This window comes from Chiloscyllium punctatum, chromosome 27, assembly GCF_047496795.1.
Source record: "Chiloscyllium punctatum isolate Juve2018m chromosome 27, sChiPun1.3, whole genome shotgun sequence".
NCBI classification, from domain to species: domain Eukaryota; kingdom Metazoa; phylum Chordata; class Chondrichthyes; order Orectolobiformes; family Hemiscylliidae; genus Chiloscyllium; species Chiloscyllium punctatum.
The window spans coordinates 15,504,396-15,531,884 of NC_092765.1; the positions used below are offsets into that span (position 1 = coordinate 15,504,396).

The 27,489-nt window shown below is 38.9% G+C and overlaps 1 protein-coding gene across 1 annotated transcript; it reads right to left on the reverse strand.

Annotated features, from left to right (window-relative positions):
- LOC140453454 (14-3-3 protein beta/alpha-1-like) lies at positions 1-27,489 on the reverse strand. Its single transcript, XM_072548144.1, has 5 exons — positions 26,992-27,489; positions 5,234-5,357; positions 4,546-4,709; positions 2,739-2,834; positions 1-1,691 (listed from the first exon to the last, which is right to left on the reverse strand). Exons 1-5 carry the CDS (start codon positions 27,292-27,294, stop codon positions 1,632-1,634), a joined length of 747 nt encoding a protein of 248 aa, XP_072404245.1. The 5' UTR covers positions 27,295-27,489; the 3' UTR covers positions 1-1,631.

The following is a 27,489-nucleotide window of genomic DNA, read 5'->3' on the forward strand; positions in this document are numbered from 1 at the left end:
TCAGTTTGTGAAGAATGTTTTATTGGCATTGCATATTACTTTCAGTTACCAGCTTCAAACTTTAAAAACAAAATAGGGTAATTCCTTCATTAAAGTTTTACGTACATATACATATATATGTATATATTAAAACACAGCAGTGCTGGATTAAATACTGCCAATATTTCCACGATGACAAAACTACAGTCGAATCTGACATATCCTAGGTCCCTTCAACTTATTTTAATCCAATTTTGTTAAATCAGTTTTCACCTCAAAAATATTTCATAGTAGAAAATAACAGCACTTTATAGAATGAACTGAATCAATAACTAATAAAACAAGTTACATTTTAAAATAAAGGGCACAGAGCATCTAACACTGCATGAGCCAATAAGAAATATACCAAACTACTATAAGCTATAGGAAATGATCCAGTTAACATTTTGCATTTTTACCAAAACACCACAGATTGAGAGTCAGGTATTCTGTACCAACAGTAATTTCTCCCTTTTATTAACCTGGCTGAAACTGGATTTCTTTCTTGCATTAATTTCTCCAATCTAGTTTATTTTTCTGGTTCTAAACTGGTCAACGTTTCTGAAGAAAAAAACTGGAGTACAAGGGTGACTGATTTGATAGAGATGGATGATAAAATCTTACAGTTTGGCTGGTTTAAGAATGGGCATAGAAATTGATTTAGGAAAAATCACTAAGCTACTTACTTAGGATTACAATGTCCGTTATTACCAGAACGCTGAGGGATGGTGTTATTTAGAATTCTGCTGTTGTTGAGACTTTCTTTTAATGCACAACTTTTAAACAAAATTTCCTGTTTTTCCATCCCATCCCACCTAACCCAACAAAAAAAACAAGACAAGTAGCTGCCATGCAACTTCCTGTTAGTAGGAATGAAAAGCAGTACAAAATTGACTATAATGGGGTTTCAGCAAGGCATCTGAACAATAGAGAAAACTCATTATGCAATGGGTTCAGAACATCAGACAATTCTGGGACTTGAATCTTGATCGGCCAGCTCAGAACACAATGTAAATTGCTAGATTGCCAAGCAGCTCCGAAAACCTTGTTTTAATAAATATTGATCCACCTTCAGGACCATGACACTAAAGCTGAGTACACACTTTTGAGTAACAATGTGCTTACGTCTGGCATACACTATCTGGTGTGTACCAAAGTATGCACATTCCAAACCTGAAATGTCAAGCAATAGTCTTTAAGAATCAATGGCCATATTTAAAGTGCTCTTCAAACACTTTCTATTCTGTGTTTTGGATTTTAGTCATTTTCCAGTCTCCATTCATTAAAAATAGCTGCTCTTGGCAATCATAAATTTCCTTTGCAAACCAAAAAGGACCTACATCAACTTATTCACAAATACGCCGCAAATTTAATCTCTGCTGTTTGTGTAGCAGGTGCCCAACTGCACACTACAAAGTCAGAACAATTAGCAAAAGAAAGCTAAGGAATGGCATTTGTTCCAAGCTGCAGATTTTCATAGGCTAAATTGTGGCATTCACATGTGCATCTATTCAGTATTGGTGATTGAGAAATTCCTTTCTTGGAATTGTCAGTGGAACACTAAAGAATGAAGACATGTAAAAGAGGATTGGACAGCAGCTCCATCTGTGCGTTTAGTTCTCTCCCCCTTCTCCACCATCAGCATCATCTGCCGCATTATCAGAGGTCCATAACTGCAAGAAAAGCAACAATTTTCTAAGCCTATATTTTTGAAAACCACATGTTTAACAATGTAGTATATACAAGTAGAATTAGTGATTAATACTGTGAATACCAAATATCATTTTTAATTGTCAGGAAACACATTTCTAAAGTTACAAAAACAATATACACATAGATGTCAAACTTTCCATTCGTTCAATACTTGGGGGCCTCTGCAGACTTAGCTATTTGTTCTGGCTATTTTGCTATGTTCTGACTTCTGATAAAGCTTGCATATATAAAATTTAATGGCCATAATGGTATATTCTCTCAATACTTATATGAAGAATAATTTTTAATGTTACAATTTACGTTAATATAGCATCATTGACAGAATAAATGATCACGGTGCTTCATGCAGAAAAATGGAGCAAGAGGATTAGAGGAGGTATTTGAATGTATAATCAGTAAGACTTTCGAAAAATCTTTTAAACACAAAGAAAGAGATAAACATCAGCTTTGGGACAAACAGAAGGGCAAGTCTGCACATGGTCCAGGCCAATGTAAGCAAGGTGACATGGTGCAAATGAGGTGAATCTCAATAGTGAAAAGGTTTTGATGATTGGTCTTTGGTGTTTCTCACGTCTCAGTTAAAGGGAATTCTGCCATGCTGCACTGTTGCAAATTCCAAAGAGAGGGGTTATTTGTACATTATACACAAGTTGAGGCAAAAAAATTAAACATTTTTCAAATGCTTGTTTATTCCAAAGCTTGCATAGATTTCTGAGCAAGAGGTTGCAATAATTTTATTCTAGATACTGTCCAGTGTTGCAAATTTCTGTTAAGTTTCTAAGTTTCAGTCACATGCATTTAAGATTTTCTATTCCTCATGGTGATTTGACAGTATAAATATTTTTATAGTATTCTTAACCATATCACTCTTATTTACATTATATTGAAAAACATGAGCATTAATGGTCTTTAAAAAAACTGTTTAGATTTTGTATGCCTCAATCTTCTCATTAAGCTCAATAACCATTTATTGAAATATTGTTACAGTGTTGTATAATTTCACTTACCGTCAGGTTATCTCTAAGTAGTTGCATAATGAGTGTACTATCTTTGTATGAGTCCTCATTCAGTGAATCCAGCTCTGCAATAGCTTCATCGAATGCCTGAAGACAGCAAAGGTCAAAAAATATTTCAGTACTGTATTATAAATCAGTTGCAAAAATGGGAGGAGGAAAAAGGACATAGCAGCTTAACAGAATAAGCTATTTTAAAGTGATGCATGATTTGGGATGCATTTAAAAAAACGTACAGCGCTGGAATTCTGTTCTGTAATTAATAACTTCAAGGTAAAAGTTACCAGATTTTAAAAAATATAGTAACAGATATCCAGAATACAAAAAAAAATTGACATCCTGTAGTGCACCCTTGCTAATGTAGTCCACACTTTTGAAGTAATTTTAGAGAGCAAACAAAAAATCTTCCAATTTATCCAATTGTTTGTAGGACCATTGCTACAATGACTATAAATTTAAAAATAATTCGCTGAATGTGAAACAAGCTCTTTCCTACATTATTACACTCTATGTCTATCTTTCCCATTGATCTTAAGGGGGTTAATTATTTGGCCAATTTTTACAGCTACCTTTAATAATATTTGATTTCCTCTTAGCCAGGTATTTATCAATTTGTTTAAAGACCCACAACCCAATTAGGAAATAAACGCTTACACATTTGCTTGAATTTGTGACTTTGCACTTATTGTTTACAATTTTTTGTCATATGGTCAACTTACACCATTATTCCACACCGCTAAATCAACTATGTTAGAATTAGACAAAACAATGAAGTGAACAAAAACACCATGTATTAACATCTGTCTTTTTTTGTTATGAACTGCACTGCTTAAGTAGATGAATTTCAGCTATATAATTGGAGGAAGTTGCAGAGATAAGGCAGAGCAAGATCACTGAGGAATTCAAGACATCACCAAATGTTCTAAACTCAAAGTTTTGGGAATTGAGAGCCAACAGGCAAAGTGCAAGCAAGTCTCAGCATAGGGCAGGATACAGATAGTGCAGTTTGGTAAGGTAGAGTTTATGGAAAGTAGAGGATAATGTATCAGGAAAGAAGTGGTTAGCACTTCTGCATCGCAACACTTGGGTGCCAGGTTCGACTCCAGCCTCAGGCAACTGTCTGTGTGGAGTTTGCACATTCTCCCTGTGTCTGCGTGGGTTTCCTCCGGGTGCTCCGGTTTCCTCCCACAATCCAAAGATGTGCAGGTCAGATGAATTGGCTATGCTAAATTGCCCATAGTGTTAGGTGCATTAGTCAGAGGGAAATGGGTCTGGGTGGGTTACTCTTCGGAGGGTCGGTGTGGACTGGTTGGGCCGAAGGGCCTGTTTTCACACTGTAGGGAATCTAATCTAAACTATGGAGACAATGACGATACTATCAGCATTTCAGAACAGAGTTAAAGTAAGTGCAGCAATAGGCAATTTTTCAGAAGTGGAAATAAGCAGTTAGAAGCTTATTTGAGTTCAAAACTAAACTTAGGATCAAACGAATCTGTCATTTCTCACTGGTCTTAGAAAAGTAATAAAGTGGAAGAAAACTAAAGGTGAGGTACCAAGACTTCTCCAAAATTAATACAGTTTTCATGTGACAATTTATCCAGGCATAGTATATTCAATGAACAAGATCACAGAGTTGTTATGATGCAAAGGACTGTCTATTGGTGTATTACCGAGTGACAATCTCCTGCCTTTTCCCATATCCACACACACTATTTCTATCCAAATAATTATTTGGATTCTTCTATTGAATGATCACAAGGAAAAATATTTTTAAAAGTTAGTCCTTGACATTTTTGCTTACCGCCTTGGCCAGTGCGCAGGCTTGCTCTGGAGAGTTGAGAATTTCATAGTAGAATACTGAAAAGTTCAGGGCAAGACCTAATCGGATAGGTTGTGTTGGCTGCATGTCTGTCTTACTGATATCAAATGCTTCTTGATATGACGACTGGGAGTTCTCAACAGTTTCTGTGACAAGACAGAATATAAGCCTGAAAATATCCTTCATTTTAGCAGCACTTATGTAATCACTAAGCGATTTTTTGTTATCGAAAGTGTTCCCTTGCCTGTAATTTTAGTCTATCGCTATCTCTCTTTTCCTTCCCTACTCCACTCTCCTCTCCACAACCTGCAATTCATACCCCAATTGCTTCCATCCCTTTGCAGCATACTTCCTCACAACTCAATCTTCTAAATTTATCAGCATTTTCTATCTATTCGACACATAATTACAAGTGATATTGATTTGGATGGTGTAATCTCATACACAACCATTCTTTCAAACTCAGCAGAGGTCAAAACACCAAAGATTTTTGCATCACACTCTAATTTTCCATCATCCTCAACTGATACCAAAATCAGATTAGTATTTGAAGATTTCATATATAATCCTTTTGACCATTCTATACCACCATATTGGTGAGTTAACATGCAGTGTCACAAATACCTTCTGTCTGTTGTTTGCAGATAATATACCAGCAGTAAAAACTTACGTTTTTTGTTTTCAATTGCAGCTACTTCTGCAAGATAACGGTAATAATCTCCTTTCATCTTAAGATAGAAGACTTTGCTCTCTGAATTGGTCGAAGTTGGTATTAGATATTTGTCCAGCAAATACTGCAAGAAATAAAATTATTTGCGTTATATCAGACTCTAAAATATCTAAACTCATTTACAGAAACTATAGGAGTAATCATTAAAATCAAAAAAGTATTATATTTAGACTAGTTATAAATTTTATGAAACTTTTGGAAGAATACCTTACTATTTGTTAACAGAGAACTTGTATATATGCTTTGTAGCTAATTCTAAGAATGTGAACATCACTGTACAATATTAGAGTTACTCTGTAAATTCTGATAGATTAATTTTATTATCAAATATTGCAGACCAAAGCACACATGGTGAGTAAAACGTAGGCATAACAAATTTTAACTAAGCACACACGTGAAAACTATAAGACTTAATAACTGTGTGATAAATTAAGTCCTAAAACAAAACAGGCAGATACATGCCTGGGAAAAAGAAATCAACACTTAACAGTGTATTGAAAAGATAACCCAGAAACTGTATGAGATGGTCCGTTAAAGTATTAACAATAATGAATACCACTGTTAAGAAGAAATGAAGGGAAGACTACCTAGAGTAATTTTGGAAATGCAGACTTGAGAATTGCTGGAAAAGAAACATTTTGTTGAAGCTTTTTGTCTTATACTCATCAGGACAATTCACAAGAACTATCAAAGTAAAAGAACACCAAATCTTATATAGAGTGTGTTAATTGACTGGCAAGTGAACTCTGATTGGTGTTGTCATGAAGAATGTACCAGTTAATGATGACTGAGTTAACTGCCCAGCTTTTTAAAATTTTAAGCAAGGCAGATGCACTCTGAATGGTTCATTTTTCAGAGAACATTATTTTCCCTTTGCTTTGGTAGTTCCTGTGAACCATCCTGGTTGGTACAAGAGGAAAAGCTCCGACAATATGTGTCTTATCTTTTACAGCAGAATATCCAGCACAAGGCATTTAAAAGTAGCACACAGAATGGGTTGATTTAATTCAGTTGGCTGCATGGCTGGTTTGTGATCCAGAGTGACACATACTGTACAAGTTCAATTCCCACACCAGCTGAGGTCACTGTGAAGCATTTTCCTTTTCAACCTTTCCCCTCGCCTGAGGCATAATGACTTTCAGATTAAACCACAACCAATCGTCTCTCTGCAATGACAAAACAGCTATATGGTTTAGTCTTCCCATCATGTGCTTGTACATTCCCCCCTCCAATAGTTTCTCTTGCTTAGCTTTCCAGAGTGATGTGCAAGTGATAAATACAAACCTTATACACATTATACCTTTTTAAGATAATTATTTCCTACAGCAGATCTACCAAACATGAAAGCATGTTTTCTTAAAAAGATATAGCCTCAGAAGCTAAATATTTATAGTTGTGTTAATGGGATATAATGATAAATTCCTTAATGCAAATAGACATTTTTAGTTAGAAAGAGGAAACGAGACTGGTTAATATCAGATCTTCATTCTGGAGCTTCACAGAAATGGAAATGGCAGAAGAATGAAGACTACATTATGCAAAATAACATATTTACAATTCACAATTTATCTTCTACATGTCACCAACCAAGATCACCGAAACAAATTAACCAGTCATTTACCTCATTGCTGTTTGTGGAACTTTGAAACCCTCTGATAATTTGCTCCTCTGTGCATAAAGACCTGGATAACACTCAAGCTGCACGGGTAAGCTGCAAGTAGCATTTGCATCACGTAAGTGCCGAACAATCACCATGTCCAACCAAGAGTATTTTCTTCCAGGAATTGGCCTAAACAACATTTTCTGAATTGCTTCAAAAGCAAGTATATCCTTCCTGAAGTAAGGAAATCAAATTTCATTAAGGGGGTGTGGGCTTCACTGGCAGGGCCAACATTTACTACAATCTCTAGCCTCCCTTGAAATGGTGGTGATGCACTGCCTTCTTGAACTTCTCAGTCCATTCAATGTCAGTACATCATTGTGCTGAGGCAAAGAGTTCTAGGATTTTGACTTCGTGACAGTGAAGGATACAGAGGGACTCGGATGGGAAATATCTCTGCTAACCTGGTCTTTCTGGATGATAGTTACAATGTGTTTGGAAGTGCTGTCTAAGCAGCCTTGGTCAACTTCTGCAGTGCATCTTCTTGAGGTAAACATTGCTGACACTGTGTTGGTGGTGAGTGTTTGAGCATGTGGTGCCAACCCTGCCAGCTGCTCTGTCTTGGATGCTCTCAACCTTTCGACTTTTTTTAGAGCTGTACTCATCCAAGCAAGCGTGGAATATCCATCACACTCCTGGCTCATGGCTTGTGGACAGGTGGACAGGTTTTGGGGAGTCAGGACATAAGTTACCCTCAGCAGAATTCCTAGATACTGATTTGGTCTTGTGGACACATTATTTATATGGCTGGTATAGTTCAATTTCTGGTCAATGATACTCACCAAGTTGTTAATAGATGGGGGATTCAGTGACAGTAATATCACTAAAGGTCAAGGGCACTGGACACAGTAACCTATAAATAGTGTCACCAATGCATTGTACAGTTATTGTAAGGCTTCATTACTTTAACACCCTATCCACCTTGCAATAAAGGCCAATACTCCATTTGCCAATATATTTGTTGTACAAGCCTGCTACTGTTGTGATTCATGTACATTCATCCAGATCATTCTCTACAGCAGCCATTCTGCAGTTTTTCTCCATTTACTAAATACTTTGGTTTTTCTATTCTTCACCCTGAAGTGACAATCTCATATTTTCCCACAATGTACTCATTCTGACAATTTTTTGCCGACATTCTTTGCAGACTTCTGTGTTCAGCTCAAATTCTTTTCCTACCTATTGTGGTATCGTCAGCAAATTTAGCCACAGTATAATCAGTCCCATCATTCAAGTCATTAATATAGATCATAAATAGTTGAGGGCATTGCACATATCAATGTGATACTCCATTTGTTACAATTTGCCAACGTGAAAATGATCCATATCCGCCTAATTAGCTAATCCTCTATCTTTGCCAACATAATACCCCAAAAACTGAACTCCTATCTTATGTAATTATCTTTTATGAAGTATATCACTGAATTACTTCTGAAAATTGAAATACACTATATGTACTGTTATCCCTGCTTGTGACATACTCAAGGAACTCTAATAAATTTGTCAAACAATTTCCCTTTCCAAAAACAATTCTGGCTCTGCCTGATTATGTAATTATTTTCTAAATGTCTCATTACCACTTCCTTGTAATAGATTCCAGCAGATATCCAAGGTAGATGTTAGGCTATCTGAGCCTGGCTTTTTGCCTCCTTCCTGGTACATCTGAATACTGGTACATCTCAACCTTTTGGAAAGAACAGACTTTTCCAGAATCTTGGAACTTTGAAAGAATACAATTAATGTGTCCACTTATCTTTGCAAACACTTTGTAAAGATGCTAGAATACAGGTCATCGGGTCAGCATTTAGTCCCATTAGTTTTCTTAGTACTTTTCCCCTCTAGCAATCATGAGTCCTGTAATTTCCTTCCTTCATTTTAACATCTGCTTTTCGATTATTCTTGAGATTTTTTCTCCCAACTTCAATTGCAAACAAGATACAAAATACTTGGTCAACGTTTCTGCCGTTTCTATGTTTCCCATTATTAATTTCTCAATCCAATTCTCTAAGAGTCAAACATTTACTGTCAATACTCTCTTCCTTTTTATATACTTGTAAAAGCTGTACCATCCTTATATATTTTGCTAGTTTCTATCTCTCACACCAATTTCTCCTTTTTTTCGTTATCCTTTGCAGGTTTCTAACATTTTCTCAATACTCTGGCCTACTACTAAATCATTGCAGAACTAATCTGTCTTTTTTCAAAATTTGATAATATCTTTAGTTTTCTTAGTTAGCCACAGATAGTGCATCCTTCCTACTGAGTCATTAGTTCTCAATGGAAAATATCTTTGTTGAGTGTAATGAAACATTGCAAGAGCTGACCACTGCTCCTCTACCATGTTCCCTTTTAGTCTATTTTCCCATTCCAATGTTAGCCAGTGCTGTCTTTATACCCTTGTAATGTAGAATGTGAAATTCTATCATTAAATGATCACTCTTATAAAGCGGATGTTGACTATGAAGTCATTAATTAACCCTCTCATTACACATTTCCAGGTCAGAAATAGTCCATTCCCTCTTCCGATGCAGAACAGTGTTCTAAGAAACTGCTCTAAAAACATTATGAACTCATCCTGCAGGCCATATTTATCAATTTGATTTGTCCAGTCAAGATCAAAGTCTCCCATGGTTACAGCAGTACACTCACGATCACTCACCTCTTGATTTTTTCCAGAGTAGCTGAATGACCATGAAGGGGCATATAACCTCTCACCAGGACTACTTCTTTTTGCTAATTCTTATGTACTCCAAACTGATTGTACATCTTGACTCTCTGAACCAAGATTATTTTTGATTTGGAGATGCTGGCGTTGGACTGGGGTGTACATAGTTAAAAATCACACAACACCAGATTATAGTCCAACAGGTTTAATTGGAAGAACACCAGCTCCTGGAGCACAATCAAGTGATAAAGGACTGGCACTCCGAAAGCTAGTGTGCTTCCAATTAAACCTGTTGGACTATAACCTGGTGTTGTGTGATTTTTAAGATTATTTTTGATTGCCTCTTTTCTAACAAAGTATTAAGTATGTGTTGTAGAACAGAGGGACCTAAGGGTTCAGGTACATAATTCTTTGATGTTTACTTCACATATACAGGGTAGTTTAAAAAAAGGCATTTAGCATGCTTGCCTTCATTTCTCAGTCCTTTGAGTATCGGAGTTGGGAAGTCATGTGGAGGTTTATAGGAATTAGTGATGCCTCTTCTGGAATACTGTATCCAGTTCTGGTCAACCAGTTATAGGAAGGATATTATTAAGCAGGAGAAGGCTCAGAAGAGATTTACCAGGATGTTGCCAGATATGGAAGGTTTGAGTTATAAAGAAAAGCTGGATGGGCTGGGACTTTTTCCATTGGCACATAGGAGGTTGAGAGGTCACCTTCTAGAAGTTTATAAAATTATGAGGGGTGTACATAGGGTTAATGGTAGGTGTCTTCCCTAGGATGGGGGATTTCAAGACTAGGGGACACATTTACATTTTTAAATCTCTCTCTTCTCTCACCTTAAAAAGACATAAGGGGCAAAGTAGTTACACAGAGTGTGGTTCACATGTGGAATGAACTTCATGAGGAAGTGGTGGATGTGGGTACAATTACAATGTTTAAAAGACATTTAGATAAGTACGTGAATAGGAAACATTTGGAAGTATTCTGAAGTATTTACCTTTAAATGAAACTTCTTCTGAAATGCATCCTTTTGAAATATGTGTTGGCTTTTAAGAAAACCTGGTTATTGATGATTCAGAGATGCCGGTGTTGGACGGGGGTGTACACGGCGGGGGGGGGGGGGGACAATCACCTGATGAAGGAGCGTCGCTCCGAAAGCTAGTGTGCTTCCAATTAAAGCTGTTGGACTATAACCTGGTGTTGTGTGATTTTTAACTTGGTTATTGATGAGAAGTGTGGCTGCAGAGGAGGAGGAAATAATGGGAATTTATAGTGATCATTTTGGAAGGTTAAGAAAATCCAAATGCTAGTTTAACCAATGCAGGAATGAGAGATTTTAATATTGAAACAATTCTGTAAAGTAAAATTGTTTGTTAAAAAATCATGAGATATTCAAGGGGAACATAAAACGATATTTTAAAAAGCCATGATTAAAAAAATGTTGTGGCAATTGTTAGGATTATTGCCAATGGATTGCATCTACAAGCATTTTGAGAAATGAAAATGTGAACATTGATACTGGAGGGGAGAAATGCAAACTTGAACAAAGGTAGGTAGGGAGATTGGATTGTGTATGTGAAAAATTGTTTATGTCCTATCTCAAAATAACAGTGTGTTGAAGGCTGACAATGGGTATCAAAATGGAAAGGCATTCTATTATCAGCATTAACTTCTCCAAAATAAGAATTACAAATAGAGATTAAGGAGAAAATCATTTTTCTTAAGTTAGTGGCATTTCACCCACCTCTAGCATGATGCCACCTCAAAACCTATCTATCCCTCCCCTCCACTGTCAGCATTCTGTATTGACCTTTATCTCTATGACAACCTGATCCACTCCTCCGTCCCTCCTCACACTTCCTCACTCTCCCATAGCACCTTCTGATGCAATCACAGAAGGCGTAACACTTGGCCATTCATGAATTCTAAACTCACTGTTCAAGGCTCAAGACACACCTTCTAGATGATAACTTCATTCCAAGCCGCTACAGCCCACACATAGGATTACATATGCAGCAGGAAAATCGACGTTTCGGGCAAAAGCCCTTCATCAGGAATGAAGGGCTTTTGCCCGAAACGTTGCTTTCATGCTCCTTGGATGCTGCCTGACCTGCTGTGCTTTTCCAGCACCACTGATCTAAAAACTAGTGAAAGTAGTGTTTGGTATATTTGCTTTTATTAGTCAGAGCATTGAGTATAGGAGTTTGGGAGGTCATTTTGCATCTGTACAGGACACTAGTTAGGCCACTTTTGGAATACTGCGTTCAATTCTCGTCTATAAGAAGCATGTTACAAAACTTGGAAGGGTTCAGAAAAGATTTACAAGGACATTGCCAGGATTGAAGGATTTCATTTAGATTAGATTTAGATTTAGACTTATATTAGCTTAGATTACTTACAGTGTGGAAACTGGCCCTTTGGCCCAACAAGTCCACACCGACCCATCACCCACCCAGACCCCTTCCCCTACATTTGACCCTTCACCTAACACTACGGGCAATTTAGGATGGCCAATTCACATAACCTTTCAGTTATAGAGAAGAGGTTTAATAGGTTGGGGCTATTTTCTGTGGAGTGTCAGAGGCTGAGGAGTGACCTTATAAACATTTATAAAATCATGAGAGGCATGGATAGGGTGAATAAACAAGGTTTTTTTTCCCTAGGAGGTGAGTCCAAAACTAGAAGGCAGAGGTTTAAGGTGAGATGGAAAAGATTTAAATGGGACCTAATGGGACCAGAGGGTGGTGCATGCATGGAACGAGCTGCCAGAGGAAGTGGTGGAGGCGGATACAATTATAACACTTCACCTGGATGGTTATATGAATAGGAAGGGCTTAGAGGGAAAAGTGAGGACTGCAGATGCTGGAGATCAGAGTCGAGAGTGTGGTGCTGGAAAAGCACAGCAGGTCAGGTAGCATCCAAGGAAGAGGAGAATCAACGTTTCGGGCATAAGCCCTTCATCAGGAACAAGGCTTGTGAGCCAAGGGGGTAGAGAAATAAATAGGAGGGGGAGGGGGCTGGGGGAGGGTAGCTGAGATGAAGGTGAGGGTAATGGTGATAGGTCAGAGATGAGGGTTGAGCGGATAAGTGGGAAGGAAGATAGACAGGTAGGACAGGTCATGAGAGTGGTGCCAAGTTAGAAGACTGCATCTGGGATAAGATGAGGAGAGGGTTTAGAGGGATATGAGCCAAATGCTGGCAAATGGGATTAGACGTATATAGGATATCTAGTCAGCAAGGACATGTTGTGAGAATGTGTATAGGGTACAAGCAGGCAAGGAAAGAGTTACGTTAAGTTCTGAGTTTTGTTAAACAAGAGGTTCAGCTAAGTACAACTCAGATCAGATAAGAACTTACAGTTAACAATAGCAAGGGTAATGGGGTAACAAGGTGGAAAACTAGTCATTATGTAGAGCCATTTAACAATATTGAAAACATTCAGTATGTAAGGTCAGCTCACAAGGGGAAAAGTATCCGTTGTATGAGCCCAATTAGCAAAGTTAAGAATACCCATTGCATAACAGTAAAGGGCTTGGCCTCTGCTACTGATACTCGTCAATTGTAACGGTCACCCAATTAATATGGTATGTTGCCTTATCTGGACGTTCCTCCATGTAAAATGACTGTATAATTCATTGAGAAGCTATTGTTCGAGAGAAGACCGTGAACTCATGTCTCTGTGCACATGGGCAATCATTTTCTCTCTCTCTCCCTCCCTCCCCAGGGCCTGGAATAAAGGAAGGTAAAACAACTGTGTCTCTGAGTGTTTTGCTTTGACTTAAGGGGGAACGGGACGATAGTTGGACCGAAGGGTATGTCTCCATGCTGTACAGCTCTGTGACTCCAAATGTCTTTTCTCCTTCAAGCAACCATTCATTCCACTTTTATTTTATCATGCTATCCTTGAAATGCTTGTTTTGAGAGATAGCCAATGGTTGAATAAGCCTAGTTAGACCACCAGGGACCATTGCACAATTACCAGTTTGCGATCTAACTTCAGCAATAGTAGTGTGACATGATCTGAACATGTCCCAGATAACAAGACATCTTTTCTTCATGTCATCCTCCTAATCAAAAATTCCAAGCTTTCATTACTCCTATTTTAAAGCCACCTTTATCCATACATGACATGAATGTGGTTGACTGTTCCTCCTGGGGATTATCATTTTTGGAAGAATTTTCTTGAATTAAGCTTTGTCCTGCCAACAAAGGTACAAAAACATAAATTTCTGGAAAAACTCAGCAGGTCTGGCAGCATCTGTGCAGAGAAAGCAGAGTTGATGTTTCAAGCCCAGTGTGCCTTCTTCAGAACTAATGGTAGCTAGGAAAAGTTTGGTATTTATGCAGGAGATGGTTGGGGGGGGGGAAGGAGTAGACAACAGGGAGAGATAGAGCCTGAAGAGAGAGAAAAACAGAGAGATAAAGGAGTGAGTAAAGGTCAGTCTGGAAGAATGAATAGCTGACAATGGGTTGTGTGTGCTAGCAGCCTATTTGATGACAAATCTGGTGTCTGGGGTTTGGGGTAAGGACATGGGAAAAGGTGCTCAAGCATTAAAACTGTTCATATTGAGTCCAGAAGGTTTCAGAGTTCCCAAGCGGAAAGATTATGTGCTATTCTTCAAAATTGCACTGAGCTTCACTGGAGCACTGCAGCAAGCCTGCAACAGAGATGTTGACCCGGGAACATTTCTGCCAACAGAACATGGGTTACCAGAATTGTGAATGTATTCTTTTCATGGTCAATTCTCTTCACTGACACCATTTTTTCTCCAACTTTGCCTCCCATTTAACTGGTTGGCATATGAAAATTCAAGGAATCATATCAATGTTCTTAATACAAGCAAAAGTGCATCCACTCTTACCAAAGTTCAATTTTAATCTGGTGAAGTGTGATATACCAGTCATATATTTCTGCTGGGTGATGCTGAAATCTTGGTCTTCTATTGCAGTTCAGAATTGTTTCTCTTCATTAGCATGGTACACTATCCAGAGACGGTTTTGAAGCCTGCAACACCTAACTTTGCCTTTTTTAGCACCAAGATTTGGATGGCTGTTTGAGAAATGGAATCCTGGCAATTTTCATCAACATACTTTACAACCTTGTCTCCTGACTGAGACCACATGCTAGGATTTCCTCTATTTGCATGTTCATTCTACCCAAGCAGGGATGACAGCTACATCCAATCTCTAGCTTTCTTCTCAAATATTCTCTAAGCTATTTTCCTTAGCAATTTGAATCAGAGTGTCTCGGTTTGGGTAGGGGATGCTACCACTGCCCCACAAAAACCGCTACACAATTATTCGTCTGACCTACAATCCTATCGACTAAGTTTAAGTGGGGCCATGCACCTGTTGTTCTTGCTTCATACCATGTTAGACAGCAAGTTCAGCAGGAAAGCAATGCTTAGTGTGGTGGTAGTCTTGAAATTACGTGTTCATGCGCAAAGACACAAATGACCAGTAAATAACTCAAACTTGCCCATGATACTGACCTTGTTCCTCCTTAATGTTGTCACAATTGTCTTAATATTGCTCCACTTTGGAAACTAAGCAAAGGTGCCAGACAATGTAAAGGTCAGGTGTGGTCAATTTGAGATCATGATTTTAAGAAATAATAGTATAGTCTTCCTTTAAAAAAATGCTATCAGCATGGAATTCGAAGGTGTTCAGTTATAACAGTACTGGGCTCCATTTATAGAATTATACTTATTGCACTTGAAAACAGTTGTTTTAGAACTCCACTTTGTATTGCTTAATTTAGAGTTTAAAAATATCCTTGCTTTTGGTCAAGTGTCTCTATAAGATTAGAGTCAGCTGATTAACTGAACATGCAAAAGAAATAGATTATGCATCATTGCAATTTTTCAAAGCCAAATGCTAATCTTTATTCAGTGTTAGTTTATGCCTTTTTCTTACTCTTACTGAAACTGAGATATTGCCTTATAAAGGCCATACAACCTATATAAACATTCAGCCAAATAACTACTACTCATGTGGATTCTATCTGGTAGTGTAAGAGGCTAAACTAGCCTATCCTGAAACCTAGAAATGGCCAACTCATGGGAATCATAAATCCTGATCTATTTTCTGCTCACTAACCCAGGGCATCAGTCACACTACCCATATTGTAACCCTGATTATTACTAGCTAAGTCAGCAAGAGTTTCAAGATTAAACCTGCTTCAGCACTGGCTTAGCTACTGACTGCCTAAAATCAGCTGAGTCAGTGCTGCTATCTGTTAGCTCAGTGCTGCATTGCACAATGAAATATCTAGTTTTCACAAAGAATTGAGGACAAAAAGAGAAAAAAAAAAGCAGCCTCAGTGTGTATCATTGGTTCTGGTGGGGTCAATGAAAAAGATGATCTGCAATAATGCCAATGATTCTTATAACAGGACATTAAAAACTCAGTAATATTTGAAGAATAACGCCCTGCAAGGATGAAAGCTGACATTTATCTTTCAACAAACATCAGCGGAACAGTTTAACTAGTTATTTCTCTCACTGCTGTTTGTTTAGCTTTACTACATGCACATTGGCTTCTGCGTTTGTTCACATAGACTTGTGGTTCTCGGGCAGGTGGTGGCTTGTTTGCCAATCACATCCCCACTAGTCAATAAAAGGGCAGACAACACTAATCCTATTTTTCAGCTTTTGGTCCATAGCCTTGGATTCTATAGCAACACAAATAAACACCTAAATACTGCTTAGATGATATGCAATAATAATCATTATACTTCGAAAGCAATTAATTGGCTATGAAGTACATCATGAGACGACATGCAAGGTATTATAAAAAATATCCAAGGCTTTTTCCTCAGTCTTCCTTATTTATTGAATGAATATATCACCCAGTAGGGTAATGAGGAAGGTTTAAAGCTTGATTCTTCCCCTCTGCTGAGTTATTTTATTTGAATGGTACAAGTGACACCAATGTGCCATTTTTATGGGAAGGGAGTAGAAGCTCAAAGAACAGAAAGACTGCATCAACCAAGATTCCTATTCCTAGTTCAATAACATGGGAAGACAGTAGTAATGTCACTGAACTTGTAAACATGAACATGGTTCTAATGTTCTGGGGATCTGGTTCGAATTTCACAATGGTAGATAATGAAATTTGAATTTTAAAAAATCTGGAAATATAAGTTAGCTTAATGGCAACTATGTAATCATCGCATAAAAACCCATCTAGATGACCTAATCTCCTTTAAGGAAGGAAATCTGGTCTCCTTACATGGTCTGGTCGTCAAAGGGGGTCACCTAGCTTGTACAAACTTAAATAAACTTTAACTGTTTGCAGAAGTCGGTGTGTGCAAATTGCATCTTGTGTGCAAAACCTCAGGAAAAGAACCTAACACTTGCAGGGATTCACAATGACTCAGGCAATACTGTTCCATTTATTCTGCAAATGCATGCCCTTTATGAAGGTATACTAAAACATGCTCAATTGTGAATATATTTACACCAATTACTTTGGATGATCCTTTGCAGCTTTATCCCAATTCCCCATGTGCAATATGTAGTGTGCAGAAGAGGAGGATTTGGACAACAGGATAAAATGTCCATAGGATAGCTCCCTATTTCTTCACTACTGATTTTTCAATATTCTTATATAAGCAAAAACAGGAGACCATATCTGGGTCACAGAATGTGTTCTGGAAAGTGCATTTGTGACAAGGATACATCGCAAGGCACCTTATTAAATATTCTGAAAACTGAAAAAAAAATCAGTTAGACACAAGCTTGGTTGACATCTTTGGAAGATGGCATTCGAATTGGGAACTAATGATCTTAATTACTCCAGAACTGGAAGGCATAAGTTTAGGGTGAGAGGGGAAAAACTTAAGAGGGACCTAAGGGGCAACCTTTTCACACAAAGGGTGATGTGTGTATGGAATGAGCTGCCAGAGGAAGTGTTGGAGGCTGATACAATTACAACGTTTATAAGGCATCTGGTTGGGTATATGACTAGAAAGGGTTTAGAGGGATATGGACAAATGGGTCTAGATTAGTTAAGGTTATCTGGTCAGTGTGGACAAGTTGGAACAAAGGGTCTGTTTCTGTGCTGTACATCTCTATGACTCTATAATTCAGCAGTTCATGTAGATGTGCAACAAGATCTGGGCAATTTAAGCTTGCATAGTCAAATGGGAAGGAACTTACCTAGCACTTAAGTGGAATAAAATGACCATCAAGAGAGAATCTATTTCCCCTTGACATTCAATAGCAATATTGATGCTGAAGCATCCACTACCTACATCTTAGAGGTAACTATATACCAAAAACTGAACTAAAGCAGCCACAGAAATACTGGTGCAACTGTAGCAGGTCACAGGCTGGAAACTCAAACACACAACTTACTTTCTGACTTTCCAAACTTTGTCTGCAATCAATAAGGCAGACATCTGGAGTATAGCGAAACACCATCCATTTGCCTGAATGAATACAACTCCAACAACTCACAAGCAGCTTTACATCATTTCAGATAAAATAGCTTGGTTGATTGCAGTCAACATACACCACACACATACAAGCATTGCTGATGTACTGGTATCATGCAAGATTCCAATTCTTGCAATGAAAGTTCGATTTCCAGGTGGTGCACTGGCTACCTTTGGCCTCCAGCAAGGAGCTACTATTTCCTGGCCTGGCACAGCAGACTCCCATAGTGGCCTCTGAGTGTGGCATAGTGACCTCGCAGTGTTGGCACACCAGCTCCTGGCGTGGCACGTTGCGGTATGGAGCCAGGGCTCAGTGTGGACTGGAAACTAAGTGCCAGCATGGTCTGCTGTACTGAGCTCTTTTCTATAATGCTGGACATTTTATTTCTGTATTTTCTTGTAATAAAAGAAGCTGTGCCTAGGTGCTTTTGTATCTAAGTTGGTGTTGTAATTGACAACATATAAACCTTTCACTATACTCCTGAGTTGTATATTTGACAAAAAAAGGCAATTCTATTGTATTCTAGATGCACTGCTGCAGGAACTTAAACTCCTTCAACAATACCTTCCAAACCATCTATACCATAAAAGACTACACCTGAATGCATGGAAACAACACCACCTGAAAATTCCCTCTAAGTCACACATTATCCTCATCTGAAACTATAATTACTATTCCTTCTCTGTCACTTAATAAAAATTCTCCAATTTCCTTCCTAAAAGCATTGTGGATGAACCTACACCACAAGGACTGCAGCAGTTCAAGAAGGCATTCACAAGGGCAATTAGAGATGGGCAACATATACTGACTTAGCCAGTGATACCTACATCTCTGGAAGAATGAAAACAGAAACAGGCATAGAAAAGCAAAAGTATAGGTTCAAGATATCTGGCCGGCATAGACACGTTAGACCAAAGGGTCTGTTTCTGTGCTGTACATCTCTATGACTCTAAATGGTAAACGTCAATACTGTGTAGTCATCAGTAATATCTACTTTACCTAGGGTGTCCAGCAGCTGAGAAGTGTTAGTATATTTTCAAAGGGATAAAAGCAGATTGTGTTTTTGGGTGTGGAAAAATGTGCATGTGATCATTTTGTAATTAAATCTGCATAAAGTTGGAAAAATATTAGTCAGGTTTTATTGGCATGCCAGAACTGGACCTCAATTTTCTTGATCTGCACTCAGCTGATTTTAAATTATAGCTTTCTACATATTTGATTTTTAAAAATTGGAAGACAGAGTGCACAGCTCTGATCCACCAGGCAATCCAGTTACCCTCACAGCTTGTTACAAAGTGAATTTTTAACAATATTGGAAATTACCTGATTTGAAATAGGTTTCATCTATAGGCTTATAGCTTTCTTCTCTAGATTCTAGCAAAATGCATTGTGAAAATATGTTACATGCGGAGGGTAAAAGTCTGTCACTAAACAAAACTCCGCTCTCCTTCAAATTTTAAACGTTAAGTGATCAATTCACATTTAATTGAGCACTGGAATTTTTAAAATATTTGTTTTATTTATAATAATTGAATGTTTTAAAATGTTGATCTGTGTATTGCAACTAATTATTTAGTACATAGCAAATGGATAAGTTCAGTCTTGAGAATGTTCATCTTACCTAAAGATATAACAGCAGCGATTGTTAAACGGAACATTTCCATTACTTCTTTGCCTTACTTCAAGATCAGCTACATTCAGCAGAAAAAGCTAAACATCGTTGATATTTGGTAATTAATGCAAAAAAACCAAGTGTCTTTTAAAAGTACTGTCTGATGCTGAAGAAGCTACATTAAAATATTGCACATGCTGTATGAAATGAAAATTTCAACCTTGGTTAGGAGGTAATACTTTCAAAGTCAAAATCAAGTACTTCATTCAGAACTTGAGCATATTATCTATGCTGACACTGCAGTGCAGTAGACAGAATACTGCACTTTCAGAGGTGCCATCTTTCGAACAGAGTGTTAATATGAGGTCCATCTGTCTTCTCAGATAAAACTATAAGCTCTTATGAAACAATGAGCAGCAGCATGGGAGTTCTCCTGATGCTCTGCTTAGCATTAACACCAACCAACATAAAAACGAAAACAGATGAACAGTTCCTTTGACCATTGTGCAACCTTGCTCTGTACAAGTTGGCTGCAGTATCTACTAATAAGAGTCTGCATCAAAAAGTGTTCCTCATTGACTTTGGGATGGCCTGAAAATGTAAATGGCTAGAATTTCTTTCTATCCAAAAACCGACTTCTTTTAAACTTCTCACAGGAGGAAAATTCATTTATTTGTTAATAACTAGCCCAAAAGCTGACAATGAACACTAAAGACATTTGACAACAATATTTGCCATTGTAGTCATCGTTTGGAATTTCAGCAACTAAACAGTCAGTTACTGAAAGCAGCATAACTGTAATTTATATGCATATGCTCTATAATGCAGGCTACTGGAAGTTTCCTGCAGAATACACAGTCTCCCCCACACCCAACAATTGTGGCCTCCAACAGGCACATTGTTCCATAACTTGCCAGCTCAACAGTAATAAAAACGCACGCTCAAGCATCTTTTAGCAAAAGCGATTAATGGCCTTATTACATATTCTGAAATGTCCAAAACTAACACAATGGAGTACAAGATCAAAGAAGCTTTGTTAATTATTAATTATAATACACTGATCTATAATTCCTGAAAGCTAGAAAGAAGCAAACAATTCAAATCTGGAGTCTAATAAGATGGTGGGTTCATGCAAAATATTAGCTACTTTAACAATTTTGAAATAAAAGTTAAAAGTCAGTTGATTTTAGATCTCTCTTGAAGATAATAGTAAATACAAAAAAAAACGTCAGAGTGGGTTATTTCCCACATCATGGCCAGGATTAAAATATAGTTCAAAGAGAAAGAATTCAACAAGGAAACTAATCAATGTTTTAAAATTTATACTATTTGCAGAAATCATACATGCCAAATTCAACCATAAAAGAATGCCAGTTACATCCATGCTTCTTTAAGCATTATATCCAGACTTAAATTAACAAATCAACATTCAGTGACAAGCGATAAGTCTACAATCTGTTGGGAAACTGGCAAGTGCCAGATTTAATGCTGAGCTTACAGCCAGCTAAATCCTTCATAGACAGCAGCAAGTGGCTACAATTGGCCTCAATGGTTCAGGCTGGGAAAGAAGGGGCAGCGAAAATGTTCACTTCTGATCATCATCAACCATCCCTTGCCAGAAAAGTTGGTAAATGTGTGTTGGGTGAGAAGAGCTCATGTCCTGTAATGCCTCCACAATCATAAAACCTGTCAACACGCACTGTCTAGGATCACACAAGTGACACTTGAGAGAAGTATAAATTATAAAGTTATCACCCAGCAGAAATGAGATGTTTCACATTCAAGGACCATCTTTTCAGGTTAGCAAAATTACAAGACCTGCTGCGTATCCAAGTATAACATTTGAGTAGATTCCAGGTGAAGGAATTTCTTCTGGATCATCATATCCAATATTTCAAAGTTAGATTAAGCAATTAATGGATGTAACAATTTTTTACTTGTATGACATTAGTGTGGAGTTGGTTTTAAATTAAAGTACAATCAATAATTTGACACTAGAGAACATACAATTACCAATTCTTTGATGCCCATAGTCTCTTTTCTTTATTTATTCATGGAATGAGAGTGTCATTCACTAGGCCAGCATTTATTGCCCATCCCTGCTTGCCCTTGAAAATACCATGGTCAGCTGCCTTCTTGAACTTCTGCAGTCAATTAATGCAGGTAAACCCACAACGCTGTTTAGGAGAGTGATGCAGCAACTTGATCTAGCAACACTGAAGGAATAGTGATATATAGTTGCAACAAAAATTACAGGGAACGTAATTCTTGAGTGTTGTTGGAATTTCACTTATACTGGTAAGTGGGGAGTAGGTTTATAAAATCATGAGGGGCATGGATAGGGAGTCCAAAATAAAATACATAAGTTGAAGTTGAGAGGGGAAAGATTTAAAAGAGACTTAAGGGGCAACTTATTCATGCAGAGAGTTGTGCGTAAATGGAATGAGCTGCCAGAGGAAGTGATGGAGGCTGGTACAATTACAGCATTTAAAAGGCATCTCAATGGCTAAGTGAATAGGAGGAGTTTAAGAGGGATATGGACCAAATTCTGAAAAATGGGACTAGCCTATTTTAGGATATTTGGTCAGCATCGATGAGTTCAACCAGAGAGTTTGTTTCTGTGCTGTACAACTCCACGACTCTCCTCCATCATATTCCTGACTTGTATCTTGTAGATGATTGCCAAGGTTGGGAGAGTCAGGAGAGGAGATATTCATTGCAGCATTTCAAGTCTCTGACATGCTCTTGTAGCCACTGTATTTATATGGCTAGTCCAGTTCAACTCTGGTCAATGACAACATCAGGATGTTGATAGTGGGTATTCAATCATTGTAACCATTGAATGTCAAGGGGCAAAAGTTAGATTTGCTCTGCTAGAGATGGTCAATATGTCTTAAATGTTACTTGCTACTTGTCAGCAAAAAGTTGCATACTGTCCAGGTATTGCTATATTCGGGCATGGACTGCCCTGGTATCCAAGGAGCTGAACATTGCATTGCCAGCAGCAAACATTCCACTTCTGATCCTGTAATAGAGTCAAATTCATTGATGAAGCAGGTGAAGATATTTGAGCCTAGAACACTATCCTGAGGTACTGAAAGGGCTCTTGCGGTGCAACGGTAATATACATATCTCTGAGCAAGAAGCTGCATCTGATCCAGAGTTCTGTAATAACAATTCTGAGCAGGTTAATTTGAAAATATTTGCTCCGAGGAAATCACCCTCAACAACCTTCCTTTGTGCCAGGTATGATTCCAATCAGTAGTTTCGCTAGTGATCCTAGATGCCACTAATTGTCAAATACAGTCATACAGCATGGAAACAAGCCCTTCGGTCCAATCAGTCCCTGCCAATCATGTTCCCAAATCAAATTAATCCCACCTGCCTGCTCTTGACCCATATACCTCAAAAATGTTGCCCCCCCATACCTTTTTAAAATCTTTCTCCTCTTGCCTTAAAAGTATGCCCCCCTAGTTTTTAACTCTCCCACCTTAGGAAAAAGACCTTTGCAATTCGCCTTACTATGTCCCCTCATGATTTTATAAATTTCTTTATAAGGTTACCCTTCAACCTCCTACACTCCAGCGAAAAAACATCCCAGCCTATCCAACCTATTTTAAAAACCCAATCCCTCCATTCTCATCAACATCCTAGTAAATCTTTTCTGAACCCTCACCTTCCTACAACAGATCGACCAGAACTGCACACAGTACTCCAGAAAAGGCCTCACCGACATCCTGTATAACCTCAAAATGACGTCCCAACTCTTATAAGCAAAACATATGGGAAATGAAGGCAAGCAAGCTAAACATGTCCTTAACCACCCTGTCCACCTGTGACACAAACGTCAAAGAATTGTGTGGCCCTGATGTCACTCTCACCTCACCTCTGGAATTCGCTTCTAGTCCATATTTAGACTAGATCGAGAGTGTGCTGCAGGAAAAGCACAGGAGGTCAGGCAGCATGCGAGGAGCAGGAGAATCAATATTTTGAGCATAAGCCATTCATCAGGATGAAGGGCTTATGCCTGAAATGTCAATTCTCCTGCTACTCGGATGGTGCCTGACCTGCTGTGCTTTTCCAGCACCACACTCTCCACTCTGATCTCCAGCATCTGCAGTCCTCACTTTCTCCATGTTTGGATTAAAACTGTGTTGAGGTCAGGAGCCAAGTATGGAATCCAAACTAAGCATCAGCAGCATGCTATTGCAAAGAAAGTGCTGCTTAACAGCACTGTTGATGGCAACTTCCATGGCCTGACTGATAATCAGCTAGGGTAGTAATTGGCCAGTTTTGATTTGTCCTACTTTGTGCATACAGGACATGCCTAGACAATTTGTCGCATTGTCTGGTAGATGACAACATTGTGAAAGTACTGGAACAACTTGGTTAGAACCACAGCAAGTTCTGAAGCACAAGTCTTCCACTATATTATTAAAATGTTGTCAGGGCCCATAGCCTTTCCAGTATCCAGTGATGCCATCCATTTCTCGTTATCATGTGTAGTGAAATAAGTTTTCTCAAAACTAGCAAGAGTGATGCTGGGGACTTCTGGAGAAAGGCAAAATGTATCTTCTACTCAGCACTTCTGGCTGAAGATTATTGCAAATTTTTCAGTCTGGTCTTTTTTTTCCAATGATGTGCTGGGGTCCACTATTGAGGATGGGGATAGTTGCAGAGCTCATCTTCAGCAAGTTGTTTAATTGTCCACCACCATACACAATTCGATATGGCAAGACCAGTTGGTTGTTGAATTGCTTAGTTCTATTACTAGCTGCTTATGCTGTCTAGCACGAAAGTAATTCTGTTTTGTGGTTGACACTCTTTTTGTTTAAGGTACGTCTGTGCTACACAATGCTACAAACGACATTTAAGTCCTCCACCTGGAGTATAATTGTTGGCCTTGCCACCCTCAGTACTTTCCCTCATGAAGTCAAGAGTCAATGTTTAGAACTCCAAGGGCAATTCTCCCTGACTGTATACCACTTGGCTGCCTCCTCTGCTAATGGGACCAGATATTCCAGGAATGGTAAAGATGTTGTCTGAGACATTGTCAAACTTGTGGAGTTGTATCTTAAGTCAATGTCAGGCTTGTTGTTTGACTAATCTGTGAAATAGCTCTCCCAATACTGGAATGCGCTCTCCAATGTCTTTGCAGGGTAAACAGGGCTGTCCTTGCTCTGGTCATCTCCTGTGCCTTAAAACAATGCCAGATAGTTCACCCTGGTATCCTTTAAAAAGACATTTTAGTGGTTGATATAACAGAATGGTTTGCCAAGCAATTTCAGAGGGCAGTTAAAAGTCAACCACTTTACTATGGGTCTGGAGTCACAAGTATGCCAGACAATTTCCTTCCCTAAAACGACACTGATGAACCAGAAGGAATTTTATAACAATCGACAATGGTTTCCAAAGTCATCATAAAAATCTGAATTAAAAAATGTTTTAATTTATTCATTTCAAATTCCATCATCTACTGTTCAAAACCATGCCACCAAAAAATTATCTGGGTCTCTGGATGAAACGTGTAGCAACAATAAAACTAGTTCTTGGCTGCCCTAACATCTTACTTGGAGATATTTATCTGCGCCATACATTGTAGTCTTTATAGAAAGAATGACTGCCATTTAACTCATGCAATGCTTTTCTATACCTTTTTTCACCCAAAGCTGTTCCATATAGTTTGTCCACGCTGTCCACTTTACCAACAGCTAAGCATCCTGCTTTATAATTCATAAACTCTGGAATTTACCTCTCATCACTTTTGTCCTACTACATCATTCCACATCCTCAATATTCGTCCATGAACAAAGACTTCACCAGCTTCTTTGGCCACATTCCTTATTCTCCTACCCTTCCAAATTGGATCTAATCCAAAACTTCAGAAAGTCAGCACAAGATTTTGTCCCTGCTACAATTAACTGGTGCTAATTATTGAAATTTATTTTAATTTTTTTTACAGAGACAGCCCTTTATGTTCAAAGACTTGTAGATGATACCTTTCCTAAGAAATATTCACAAAGACAATGCATGCTGCAGATATAGTAAAAGAGAAATGCATGTATTTGATCATTAGACCAGATAGCTTAATAGAATTAATAGAGTAAATCTTAGCAACATGGTGCAAAAGTACATACATGAGGCAGTCAGTTGCTTGAAGTCTGAGAATACAGAATCGAATAAAACTTGACTCATGGGCGTAATTTTCTCAAATGATCTTGGCTATTCAAACAGTACATTAATGGTCCAAACATGTGCATGTCAGTTTAGTATGAGAATCAATGTACAATTATTTTGTGTTTATAATTACCTCGAATAAATGATATGTCACTGGAAATCCCTAATCTTGGGCCATTTGGAAGGTGCTTCAGCAGTGACTATTCAGTTATCCCAAAAAATTATTTTTTAATTAATCAGCCCACTTCAATGCGGCAGGCAGCTACAGTGACCTCTGAACAGGTCATCTATATAGGTTGACAGCGTGGTGGTGGTGGTGGGAAAGAAGGAGCATTTACAACAACACTTCCATATAACTCGTTATTCCTGTACCATTAAACACAGTTAACAGCATCATTTCCACCTAGCTAAGAAAGCAAAAGGATCTCCCCTCTTACCTTCCCCTCCTCTCAACCCTACCTCCCCCAATGAAGTGATGGCAAAAACCGCTGATTTAATGCCAGTCTCCTCAGTTCTCATGATATTCCCACGCTTATAAACCTGGCATCACACATATGATAAAAATTGCAGATTCATACGGTGGGGGGGGGGGGGGGGGGGGGGGGGGGGGGGGAGGAGAAAAGGCAGCCCAGTTTACATTTAAAATGAGGGCCAACCATCTGTGAATGCTAACGTTTCATTCTAAATGAATGAGAAAAAAAAATTGGGCACACCTGGATAATTACAACATCTGGCCAGTTCATCTTAAATTTTATTTCCTCCGGGTGGGCTGAGCGAACCCGCTGCTTGCTCGGATGTACGTTGGCGTTTGCCAACTGCCTACCCCACCCGACAGCCGCAGCTCAATGCAGAGGGAAGGGTTGCCCTCTCTCCTCCATTTTCTACCGGTTACTCCTGTCTGATGGAGATGGTGATACAGGAGGAAGCGCCGCCTCAGAGGCAGAGGACCAGCTTTCCAACATCCTGTGGGGATGGATAAGACAGTGACTGGGAACCTCGCACTGTGTCGTTTTTTTTTAAAAAAAGAATTTGCTCCAATTTCCCATTAAATCGAATGATCGCGAATAAAAAAAAAAATCCCCGGCAGCATCCTTCCTTCCCTCCCCCATATATATATATTTTTTTTTGTGTTTTCCTCACCAGGACATCATGGCAGATCTCCCTCAGCTCAACCTCCACCTTCTCCCGGTACTCCTTCACCATATGCAGCTTCTTCTCGCTGCCGCCGCCCTCGCCGGTTTTCTGCTCGATGCTGGAGATGACCCTCCAGGCCGAGCGGCGGGCGCCCACCACGTTCTTGTAGGCGACCGACAGCAGGTTCCTCTCCTCGTTTGACAGCTCCTCGCCCCACTGGGTGACCGCCTTCATCGCGGCCGCCATGTCCTCGTAGCGCTCCGCTTGCTCCGAAAGCTTGGCTTTCTGCACCAGCTCGTTCTTATCCATGGCCGGAGCTGCTTTACTTGGGTACGTTTGTATGAGAAATTCCCACCCCCCTCCCCCCTCAAGTGTGTAATGAGCGTCTTTTCTTTTCCTCTGCGGGGCGGACGGTCGGAGCTGCTCTCCGTCTCCCGCTCCCTCTGCCTCACGCTCGGCTCCTCAGAAACCAAATGGCGGTTGAAGGCTCTCTCCCAGCGAGTG

Bases quoted from the DNA above. Each gene is read 5' to 3' on its own strand.
- LOC140453454 (XM_072548144.1), bottom strand. From the start codon at position 27,294: ATGGATAAGAACGAGCTGGTGCAGAAAGCCAAGCTTTCGGAGCAAGCG. The intron at 2,835-4,545 runs GTAAGCAAAAAT...TGCTGTCTTCAG, and splicing joins CCTGCGCACTGGCCAAGGCG to GCATTCGATGAAGCTATTGC. The intron at 1,692-2,738 runs GTAAGTGAAATT...CTTTTCTTGCAG, and splicing joins TACTTAGAGATAACCTGACG to TTATGGACCTCTGATAATGC.